Source organism: Lepisosteus platostomus, chromosome 11 (genome assembly GCF_059453375.1).
Source record: "Lepisosteus platostomus isolate fLepPlt1 chromosome 11, fLepPlt1.hap1, whole genome shotgun sequence".
Lineage (NCBI taxonomy): Eukaryota > Metazoa > Chordata > Actinopteri > Semionotiformes > Lepisosteidae > Lepisosteus > Lepisosteus platostomus.
This window is the reverse complement of record NC_142621.1, coordinates 6,659,411-6,671,704: the sequence shown is the minus strand read 5'-3', so window position 1 is coordinate 6,671,704 and position 12,294 is coordinate 6,659,411. Positions and strand designations below refer to the sequence as shown.

General features: G+C 36.2%; 1 protein-coding gene across 5 annotated transcripts in view; it reads left to right on the top strand.

The window, feature by feature from the left end:
* Nucleotides 1–12,294, top strand: part of astn1 (astrotactin 1) — a 257,440-nt gene that overhangs the window by 138,353 nt on the left and 106,793 nt on the right. For all 5 annotated transcript variants that reach the window (XM_088598148.1, XM_088598147.1, XM_088598145.1 and 2 more), the window contains 2 exons: nt 357–523; nt 3,459–3,653. In XM_088598148.1, the coding sequence (XP_088454274.1) occupies nt 357–523; nt 3,459–3,653 (362 nt within the window). The remainder of the gene's footprint in view (nt 1–356; nt 524–3,458; nt 3,654–12,294) is intronic.

Sequence of the window (12,294 nt, the reverse complement as noted above, 5' to 3'; positions counted from 1 at the left end):
TCACCATGTGTTTTCTGTGTAATATACCCAACATAAATTTGTCTTCTCACTGAAATGTAATAAAGTGAAACCCTGCATTCTATCAAAAAATAAAGGTTAATCACTATGCTGACATGTACTGTACATGAAAGCTAGTATGATTTGTAACAGAAGGAAGCAGTTCACAGTACGATATTTTACTATGAAATGTCAAATGGCATTGTGAAAGGTAGAGTATGGAGAACGTATGGAAAGCGTGACATAAACTGGGGGAAGGTATGATGTGGAGCTGCATACACGTGCTACCAAATTCTCAAAAACTCAGCATTATGCTAAAGACACTAAGTTACCTTACTAATCTATATTCTCTTCTCAAGTGCCCCCCTGGTCTGAGCCCAATGAAGGATGGCACAGGATGCTATGATCACCACATTGGAATTGATTGCTCAGATGGCTTCAATGGTGGCTGTGAACAACTTTGTCTTCAACAACTGACACCCCTGGATGAGGATCCGTCTATGTACAATATCCTTATGTTTTGTGGGTAAGTGCTACAGCATAGATTTGATATTACTATACATTGTGATGTATTATTCGTCCTCAGTGAAAAATTCTCCTCATTCCGAATTCTTAAAATGACTGCAGAATTTCTCAGTTCGTGCATCTCACTTGATCTCACCTCAGAAAGAATGGATTTTAATCTCAGCATAACCTAAGCGTTGTTTGAGTTACCTCTTTTGACTGATCTCTGAAAAAAGCACATAAAGTCTGCATAGAATAGCCAGAGGAATATCTTGTTGGTACCACTTCGATAGTTTAGATTCTGTTCAGCTGTCATTATCAAATGGGTGACTTCAGTGGCATCTCACTCTTGAGGTGATACTTGATAGTGTGTCTGAGTTACTCACTTAATCAAGTTAATCTGACAGGAAATCAGCCTCAGTTTGAATAACAAATATATTATACAGGCATTTAGAACCGGCATCAGCATGATTCACCTGTAGTGTCCAGGTATTAGGAAAAGGGTATTTTTAAATAAAAAATCTAACAGTAAATTAAGATTTCTTTTCCTTTTGTCTTACAAAAAAACAATACAATGTAAAAAGAGCAAAGCAGTAACATCTGATTATGTGGATCATTTTTTTGTTTGAAATCTACAGTGATCGGTGAATGAGATCTGGGATATACAGTATCTCCCACTATAATAGACAAAACAAAATTTGAGTACAGTGTTTTTAGAATTGGCAGAACATGAGATTGGTCTATCTGAGGTGGTACAGTAGAACAATTCTTGCATGCTATACAGTGATCGATGTTAGTCATGAATAATAGATTACTTGCATGATATTGGCTAAATAGGTTTTGTGCTGTAATGAAACAATAATCAGAAAAATGTATTTTGGTAAACGCCAAAGAACATTATTGCAATTTCAAGATGAGAATATATTACATTTTTTCTGCCCTCCAGTGCATTTCATTCAATGCACTTTCCTTCTTTAGCATAAAATCAGTTGGATTGAATGCACAAACATAAGTAAAATCTGTCATCTATGCATGAAACCTGAATTGCAAAACAATGTCATGCAATTTGCATTTTTAAAGTACCTTTTATGTTTAAGCACCCCAGGGCACTGGGTGTGAAGCTGTTTGAATAGTCTTATGTTAGCCATGGTAAAGACCGCTTAAGATTTTAGGCCCTTAGCTTTTAATACCTGGTTTGTCAGATTCCCGAGTATGCTAAGACAGTTAGTTTGAGAGATCAGTGATATAAAAACTAATCAGAATCTACATGCTGCAGGTCAAGCAGAATAACTCCAGGTTTGTGCTTTCTAAACTGAAATGCCTTAGCCACAATAATGCAGCGTCTTTATATTATATTATATACTGTATAGCCTTGTTTCACATACCTGTATCTAGGGCTGGGCGATAATTCGATAATGATAATTTTCGCGATATAATTTTCCTCAATATAATTTTAACAAAAGTTCGATAAATGTTCGCTATATATGTTTATGCTTTGCGCATGATATGCGCATGCGCACAAAATACTGCGTGAGTGTGCGTGCGTGTTGCACACCGGGCAGCTAACGTGGTGTTGTTTACCCACACGGTGGTGGCTGACAGGATTGTAGTTAGAGTGGAGAAATGAGCAACACTGAAGCAAATGTAGTGCTGCCAACGACCAGCTCGAAGGACGATGACAGAAAAGGTCATTCAACTTCAGTAATTTGGAGATATTTTGGCTATTTACGATCAGACATAAAACAGAGCACTTTAAACTTTGCAGTCTGTCTGAGCCATCTTCTATATGTGTTTTATCACACTGCAGTATTTAATTTTTCTATTAAGATATTTATTTTGTCAATTTTACTCATGCATATTTTGACATAAAAAAGACTTGAATACTCTCTACCTCAGATTTGTTTAATGTTTCTGCTGTTTGGCAAGTGTTTGTTGTGTTCTTAAAATAAAGAGTTGTTTAATTTACCAATTAACTGTCTGGTTTCTTCAACTTTCACTCAGGAGAAAAAATCTGCCTTTAAACTTGAAAGAAATAATGATTTGACATTTATCGTGATAATTATCGATATCGACTGATATGAAAATTTTTATCGTGATAATGTTTTTGGCCATATCGCCCAGCCCTACCTGTATCTACTTCTGAGATGCTTGGAATGTCACTGATGTGTGCTTCTCATGTACTGAAGGGTTAATCGGCTATGAATGTGTATAACCATTCTATATACTAAACAAAATCACTTCCTAAGAGAATGACCTGTTTAACAGCCATTATTACCAAGTTTCAAATAATGTACCTCAATACTTTAAGCTGTGCAGTGCACAAACCAGGAGTTTTGTTTTTGGAGCCAAATTTATTATCTGTTTTTGTAAAGAATTTTGATTAAATTGTAAAGGATTCCTACAAACCTACAATGGCAATCAACTGCTTTGAGAATTGCAGTATCTGAAATCCCTAAGGCTTCTATCAGATTTATAATCTAAACTTTCTGCTCCACATACAAATTTTCCTTACTGTAAATCAGAAACCGCCAAACCGATTCATACTGTAAATTCCAACTTATCTGTTGTCTTGTTGAAATTCTGACATTATGGAATCATTATAGAATGTGTTGAATTATGATTCATCAGTTGTTTTATTTTGAAAATATACCACGGATTACAGTTTAATTTTTCATCTTGAAAGCCATATTGCACTTTACTTGGTTCTTCAAATGAAACCAGCCGAAAAATCATAAACCTGTTGTACGACTCATAAACAATCTGCTTTAGTCATGTCCAACCTAATAAATATTTTATTGCGCATTTCTCCCAAACAAATATATGTCATCCTCTAACAGCTTTAGGAATTGTGCTTAATGCTGCATTTATTCTGCCTTAGAAGCATGTTCATATGATGTCTGATTTTCTAAATGGTTTATGTGTAATGCTGATCATTTGCTTGTCATTTGCGCTGTTAGTTGTATTGAAGATTATAAACGCGGACCAGATGGACGTTCCTGCCAGCCCATTTCCGAGGCCTGTACTGAAGGCCTGGACTGTGGTGAAGCAGCTGACATCCCTGCCAACCAGACAGTGTTTGGGGAGCTCTTCTACGGCTACAATAACCACACCAAGGAGATCACATCTGGGCAGATTCTCAAGATCACATTCAGGTGGGCCATTCACAGAGCCTAGAAACCAATTACAAATGGTAATTCAGTCTGATTATACAGTCAAATCTGGCATATTGTGTTACTAAACAGAATATGCAACACCTTTATATACTATATTAATACTGTACATAGTGATAAAAAGAAACAAGAAAGGCATATCCAAAACAAAATTAGAGTACCTGAAATACATGGGATAAATAGACATTACAGTGTCTTCAGTATTCCTCAGCTCCTTTGCCTACACATTAGTCTGATGGAACTATGAAGACTTGTAATATCTAGTCATATTTATTCCTTACACTCATATAGCACTTTTCTGGACACTCCAATGCAAGCGTGTTATACAGTAGATAATGGAGACTCCCCTCCACATGATGGGTAAAGGCCAATGCGCAATTTGGCCAGAACGCCAGGGTAACACCACTACTCTTTTAGAGAAGTGCACTGGAATTTTTAATGACCACAGAGTGTCACCTCAGTTTAATGTTTTACCCGAAGGACAGCGCCCCCTACACACCCCACTAACACCTCTTCCAGAAGCAAAGAGGTCTCCCATCCAAGTACTGACCAGGCTCACACCTACTTGACTTCAGTGGGTTGCCAATTGTGAGTTGCTGAGTGACATGGCTCCCGGCTATCTGGGCTTTTTTTACTGTGGGGGAAACATATCCTGTATCCGAGCTAGGGTTAGGGTTTGAACACCACCTAGACATTTTCGGATGTGTTTGCCATACTTAAGTAAATGCTGGAAGTAATGCTGGAAAAGCGTTTCTTTGTTGTTTGCTCAGGAAAAAAAATTGGCCCAATTTAGCATTTTTTATGCTGTACAACACACCTGTCAAAAATAGTCAAAAAACAAAAGTTTGAAAACACACTTTCTACATGCTAAAGTCTCTTGTTTTTTGCATTTCAACACAAATAAAATGATAAGCTTTGCCAACTTTTGGTGGTATTTATAATGCTGACTTGTCAATGGCACCAAACCGCTGTATTTTGTACACCATTTCATCAACAGGTTAAAACAGACGTAAATACTGGAAATATAAAGGAAAATTAGAGCAGATTCACTGCAGATACATCTAAAAGACCTAAAACTGATTCTTTAGATGTTACTGCCTTGTCTGGAGTCATTTGGTTCACTTTTAGAACACGTGTTTAAGGCAAGTTTTTTGGGATATGTTCTAGAAGTACCCGAGCTAGGGTTAGGGTTGGGGTTTGAAGACCACCTAGACATTTTGAGATGTGTTTCCCGTGCTTTAGTGTGCATTTGAAAAAGCAAATGCTGTTTGCTCGAGAAAAACATTTGGCCCAATTTTGCAGTTTTTTTGCTACACAACACACCTGTCCAAATAGTCAAAAAACAAAAGTTTGAAAACACACTTTCTACATGGTAAAATCTCTTGTTTTTTGCATTTCATTCCAAATAAAATGATAGGTTTATCCAAATATTGGTGGTATGTTTAATCCAAACCTGTCAACTGTACAAAAAATGCTTATTTTCTACTCCTTTTCAGCAGCAGATTACAACAGAATTTAATACTGGAAATGTAAAGGAAACTCACTGCAGATACATTTGAAATACTTAAAACTGTTACTGTAGATTTTTCTGCCTAATCTGGAGTCATGTGTGTCTCTTTTGAAACGTGTGTTTTAGGCACGTTTTTGGTACATGTTCTAGAAGTGCTTGAGTTAGGTTTAGGGTTTGAACACTTAGACATTGTGCTTTAGGATGCATTTGTAATTTAGGAAAATGTTCTCTTGTTCCTCGAAAGGAAAATTTGGCCGTATTTTGCCAGTTTTGAAACTCTTACTTTCAATCTTTCTGCTTAGTTTGGAGTCATTTGGGTCACTTTTTTGGTATAGTATTATAATTGCTACTATTTAGCCATATTATTAAATACTGTTAAAATTTGAAATGTGAATAAATAGCTCTTTTCAAAATCTATGCCACAAAAAATAAATAATACTCGTAAGGATTTTTTTAGAAAATTAGTGAGCTTCCTCCATTGGTGAAATACTTTAGGGTGAATTGTTTATACAATGTTCTGTGTATGTATAAACTGCTTTGAGCTCCATATGAAAAACATGATGGAACCTGTATGAAATTGCTTTGAAGTTTTTAATTACTAAAGTACTCACACAGAGATTACTGCTTTGTGCTTATGCTGAGGTTTTGAAGTCACTGAGTCGCGAGGTCAAAAAAGCATCTGTGCAGCTAAAATTAAATTTTGAACAGTCCACATAGATTCTTGAAGCTGTTGGCAGCTCCGGTACTTAAAGAGTACACTGCCTAGTTGGTGGATGCATGCAAACGAGAAAAAGTAATTAATGTCTACAAGGAACTGGGTCTCAAATGTTTGTACTGATCTAATTTGAAGTTACCAAGAGAATAAAGGTTGGGTCAGAATTTGAAAAACTGTAACTGTTTCTATGGAAGCTTGCGTCTTGAGGAGAAAGCTTTTGGGAGTCTTGGTTAATGCAGTTAAGAAATGCATAATTAAAAGTAATGTCAAGAAGTAAATTAAAACTGACCATGAGCCACACAAGTTTAATGGAACATAATTGGGCCAGAAGAAACTTTGGAATGCTTTATGAAAAAAGAGGCTAGACTGACACAGAACAGTGTCAGGTCTTTAAGTAATGCAATACAGTGACATGACATTGTAATTCAAAACTTAAAAATTTAATCAAAATCTCAGGAGTGCTTTAAGTGCAATACTGAGAAAAAAATAGATGGGTGATCCGGAGAATTGAAATGTTCTTAAACATAAAAATGAGACATCAACTTTATGTCGTTTTATATTTAATGTGTTTCAGCATCTTTACATGATATAATATAAATTGTTAAGAGTTTCTGACTCTGTCTTTAACAATTTAATAAAATGCAGAATTGATTAAATATTCACGTGAAATTGTAACATTCGGGTTTTGACTCGCAGGACTGATTAGATTGTTATTCAGATTACTTTATATGAATTTTTCCATACTATATGAATCATCCATCACTTCACACACTTAATCATAAATTCAGTTGAATGATTAAAAAACTGCAGTATGATACCCCTGTTCTTACCTGAACAATGTTTAACTTCACAATTTTATACTGCTAATTCTGAGTACTGCTTATCTTTGAGGCAAGTAATTTTCAGGCCTTTATGTAAAACATTCAGTTTAGGGTGTTGCTATCATGGTACTAAAGTACGCAATTGATTAGATTCTGTAGGCAATGGAATGTAAATATATATCCATTCATGTAGACTAGTTTGATGATTGTGTATATTATTAGTTCTCTGGGCAAGAAACAGTGCATTGTTCAGATCCTACCAACGTATTGTTCCTACGTCTACCACAATGGGTGTTTGACTGACATTTTCTTTGTAGAACTCAGTCTGCCATTGTCTTGGAACCAGTGCAGTGATTGGTGTGAAACTTAGTTTTCATTTTAACTTGGTTTAATTGCATTCAGATCTACAGTTCTTCAGAAGGTTGCCTTGCAGGTTGCAGAGACATACAGTACTACACACCCACACCATAGAAGCTGTGCAGCCAATTAACTGGTGCTTCGTGTATGTGCTCGGCTGAGGAGCCAGTGGTGAGAAGCTACCATCTGTCAGATGACAGAATGCCTCTAAATCTGAATCCTCTGCTGCATAAACCAAAATGGTTGTCTGACGCCCATTCCTTAGTTTGTTGTTGTCAAAACTTGCCTTGTAACATTAACTCTTGCTGGTTAAAAAAATAGCTTAGAACCTGGAAGGTATGATACTAGTTTCCCTTTAGTCTACTTGAATTTCATTCCTATTATAGAAGCAAGTGGACAGGGACCCAGGTTGTCCCCCAAGAGACAAGAGACAGGAGACACCTATTTTTACAGCACTTTTCAGCTTATTGAAGATTTACCTAAGAAAGACGCCCTCTTGGAGACAATCAGTTTCCAAGAGCTTTTTTCACTGGATTTGATTGTTTGAGACTCGTTTTTTTAGGTTTGAGGAACCTTTTCAAATCCGATGTCTGGAGGGCCCAGGGCAAGTGGGGCTCACTTAATTTATACAGATGAGAACAAACTTCAAGTGTAGCAGCACCTTATGTTCACCATGAATGGTATAACAGTATGTTTCCCTCATTGTCTGTACTATAAGACATGGCACAATCAATGGTGCTCTGCCTGCATTGTAGAGTCCACTTTGCTAGCTTTCCTTGCTGCAAATTTAAATTACACACAGCCTCTCTTCAGACTTATGTGGTTCTTAATCATGTGTAACGTAGAAAAGTTTAGTTCCCCTGATGCCTCTGTGACTGGGTCATAGCAGTCAGCAGGGTAGGAATTGTCAACAGAGATTCTCTGTCAGTCTCCTCATCTCTAATGAGCCACTACTGATTAACCAAAATGCATTAAGAAACTGCATGCTCGCATGCCCATCGCATGCCTACAGGACCTCAGTTTTACAGTTCTGTGCATGCACCATAGGACTGTAAAATGTCTCTTCCCAGGTACTCTCTGACCATATTTGATTTAAATAATTTAATTTTCAATTGTGATACATGCGCACAGCAGGGCCTTGTGCCTAATGCAGTGTTCAGGGGTGGGGCCCATCACTAAAGCACAGGGCCCAGAGCAGTTGATCTGACTTTACCTCCACCACTACCCACCCATGCTAGGAACAACTCTGGTAGGGACATGATTGGACATCTTCAAAACTGCTCATGTTGTTTTGTTCTGCTACTGTATCTGTTAAAATAATAAATGGCTGTTACCAAACAGTATATCAACTTCTATGTGCTAAGATTCAATAAAAACAGTTGTATAAGCCAGTGCTCAGCAGTAATCGGTAAAACACATGAGGTACTGTAAGTAGCTAGAATAATTTAAACCTGTGATTGAAGAGGATTATATTTCTTTGGAAAAGTAATCATTACAACTGCACATGTACATTAGACCTTGTTAAATCAAAGCCAACCGCAATAAAAGGTACTGTGTCTAAGTGCTTCCAAAAATGTAAACAATAATGGATGGTCTTTTTGCAACTTTGTACTAATCCTCAGATAAGACCAATTAATGAAGTGTGACATGGCATGGGACCTCATCAGAGTAAGTCTTCAGAATGAGCTGTGTTAGTCTGCTTCATACTTTCACCAATGTGGGATTTGGATTTTCACTGGCGGTTCTTCAAAAGGCTCCCCCACAGTTCAGGAATGGCACTAAACATCTGTTAAGCAGCTAAACTACAAGCTTCTAAAAATCAAGAATGACAAATTGCAATGCATTTTCAAAAATTAATGGCTAAATATATAGGCTTCATGATACAGAAGTAAGAAAAAAGAAGTGTGATTTAAGTGCCACATATAATTTAAAGATATATTTGTATTAATAAAAATATGCGTATACAGCAATTTGATAAGTATGCAGATACATAACTAGATCTCCAAATGTGACACTATACATTTATACACTTTCTGAAAACATGCTCAGGAATTCCAGAATATGAATATGATTTCTTTGTGCTATGGATTGAAAAACAGATTGAAATATAAAAACAATTCTTTTCAGCTTGCAGCAAGTAGAAGAAAGATTGGAAACAGCTGTGGGAAAAATGTTTATAAGACAGCAATCCTGTGTGAGTGAGATATGCAGATGTGACTTGTAGAATTGCACACCATTCTGGTTCACAATGAAGTCCAGGGAAGAGAGTTTACTAGGCTTATTTTGTAGAGATTGGTCTTGAATCACCTGCGTGTAGTCATTTGGTTTCATTTGTGAGGAGTGGTCAGTTCAGAACAGCATCCTGATGCTCTAACTCAGTTTTTCTATATGTATGTTACACAGGGAGTATGAATTTAAGTGTTATTTTCCCTAAAAATAAATTGCTCTCTTTGGATAGGTAACCATTGACAATAAGCATACAGAAGCCCTTTTTAGGTTAAAAGTGGGGAACCCCTGGTTGCAAGATTTGTTGATCTTTTCTTTATCTGAAACTTGATCATTTTCAAGGGTTTCAGTATCTAATCATCCATCTATCATTCAATTAATCAATCCATTTAATTTGCTTTAGTACCCTTTGCAACAGTGTTCCGCAGGGTGCTTAAGAGATCTGTATTAAGAAATACCAAAAAAAGAATAAAAACCTGAAAACAAAAGCTAAGAGCAAGCATTTAAATGAAGAAAAGCTCTTGATGGGGAAAAAAAAATGTTCTTTTGAGGTTCAAGTTTTTTTGGGGAAAAAAAAACATAAATGACCCAAATGTGTTTCATACAGAGGTAGGGATGATGTGGGGATTAGCCTACAGTATGTGATGTCATTCCGTCTGTGCCTAACAGCAGTTCTGTTGCGGAAGGTACAGTGGGGATACTTTCTGTGTGAAGTGGCTATGACTTTAAAGGCATGCACCTCAGATGTCAGCCCTTCTAATTACTTTTCTTCATTCGGCTCGAGATCCATTCTTTTATGCAATATTCTAAGAGCAGATTTTGATGAATATTTTATTGCCCTTTGTTCTCATTAAGTCTGCCACGACTCATGATTACTATTGCCCCCTCCTCAAAAGGCACAGTAGGGTGTTTCTCTCCCCCAACCAGAAGTATACCTTATCTGCACACTTAATTAAAATGTAAAATTTGAACTTGAGGAAGAAAGATTATATAGTGCGCTGGAGGCTATTGCTTTCATTATTAAAAGGTGCAGAATCTTCTCCCAAGGTCCATGGCGTTCTCTGTTCTTTGAAATGAGTAAATATGCACAAATCTATGTGCCATAGTGTAGACTTGTGCCTGTTGCTTCCTGTTTTTGAAGACGTGTTTCATTCTGTTAATAATATATGGTCTAATGACTGTTTGTAGCAAATTATTTATTGTGGATGAACCATTTTATCTTATTTTTAGGATTTAATGTTTTTGACAAACATTTACTTGTTTTAATATAAATGTAACTTTAGGGAATGTTTAGACATACGACTGTATCTCCTTAAACAAAACTGCTTCATTAAATGCACAGGAAGGAAATTTTGCTGCAATTCCATAACAGTAATTTTGTTCAAGTTCAAGACTTTATCTGCTTTGACTTTAGTAGTGCAGAGTACTACCTCAAGAGACAGAGCCGGAAAAAAAAACACATAAATTTAGGGATGTTTGGTTTTTGGGGGGACAGATACAGTAATTAGTGACATAATTGGGCAATTGGCCATGCAAATTTGGCTTTGTCCTCCAGTTGGTTAAGCAATGTCATATTTTATAAAGTCTTCATATCTCTGTGACAAAACCAATTAATCGTAACACTGCTGAGTTCTTCCACTATCTAGGTGCATTATTAATGTTTTGTAAAGTTCTTCATAGAATAGGTAAATACAGAATAGTATTATGCAATGCCTATAGCAACTTATATAAATTGCATCTGCTATCTTTATAAAACTAATTTCCGTACCTTCAATTGTTTTATGTAGTCTTATTCCATTTCTGCTTTACCCCTGGCCATGACTGTGGAACTGCAGTCTGATGAGAGATGCTTCACGTGATGGAGTTCCAGTGGGCAGAGCTGAATAGTTTTGTTAATACAAAACCCTAAAATGCTGTGTCACAGTAGCTTCCTGATTTTTCAAGACAAATCTTTGCAGCATGACGAGGTCATAAAGTGAAATAAATGTGTCTTCACTGCGGCTCCCAGTATATGCATTTTGGTTTCTGTTACAGGAGCGCTGGATAAGTGAAGCACAAAACAGCAGGTAGATGGATTTAAGTGTCTTCTCTCTCTGTGTGGGTGAAATAAATTACAGCTGGCCAACCTTTAACTCTGTCAAGCAAGGGAGGTAAATGGGTTAAAAGCAGTGCACTTCTAGCATTTAAGGCATGAAGTGTGAAGATATAAATATTATCATTGAGTCAAGATCAAGGTGTCCCATACTGTATGTACAGGCTATACTTTAATGCTAAAAAAAAATCAAGTAATCTGTACATTATTATACAGTAATTCTACATGGTGTTGATATAGCATTCTTTTCAGTACATACAGTATGTTAAGTGCTTTACATTTTTTAATTATCTGATCCATGGTGATCATGGTTCTTCATTCTTGTTTAAAAATGACACTTTAGGATCAGGAATAATTGGGATTTGATAGCTTTAACTTGGGTTTGACTTACTGTGTTTGCCCAAACAGTCAAATGTATTGGGATCTAAGATGATGTCACCATAATCTAGACATGTTTGTCTGCTGAAAGCAAAAACTGTATTATTCTGACTTTATAACCCAGCGAGCCTTTAAAGGGAAAGAAACTTAAAAACCAATTTCAATGTTTTCCTAGCTTTTTCTTTCATTTTAACACTACACATTATTCTGTACCTGTCATTTTTTTAAAAAGGAAATTATTCTTCTGATATCTAAGCTGAATAATGTCTCCATGTATTTTAAGTAGACTTCATTCCTTTTGTGATTGACAAAATATGTAATAGGTGATCCAATAGAAAATACTTTCCCAACACTTTGGAAGAGTAGTGGAGTACGATTTAATTTCCTGTATTACAAGATCATTGTTTGTCTTGTGTCAGTTTATAGTGTTGAGTCAAACAAAACAGCAAAAACAAATCTGTCACAAATATCTAAACATTTTCACTTAAAAATAAATAGAAAATGAATGAAAAACACACTTTGCA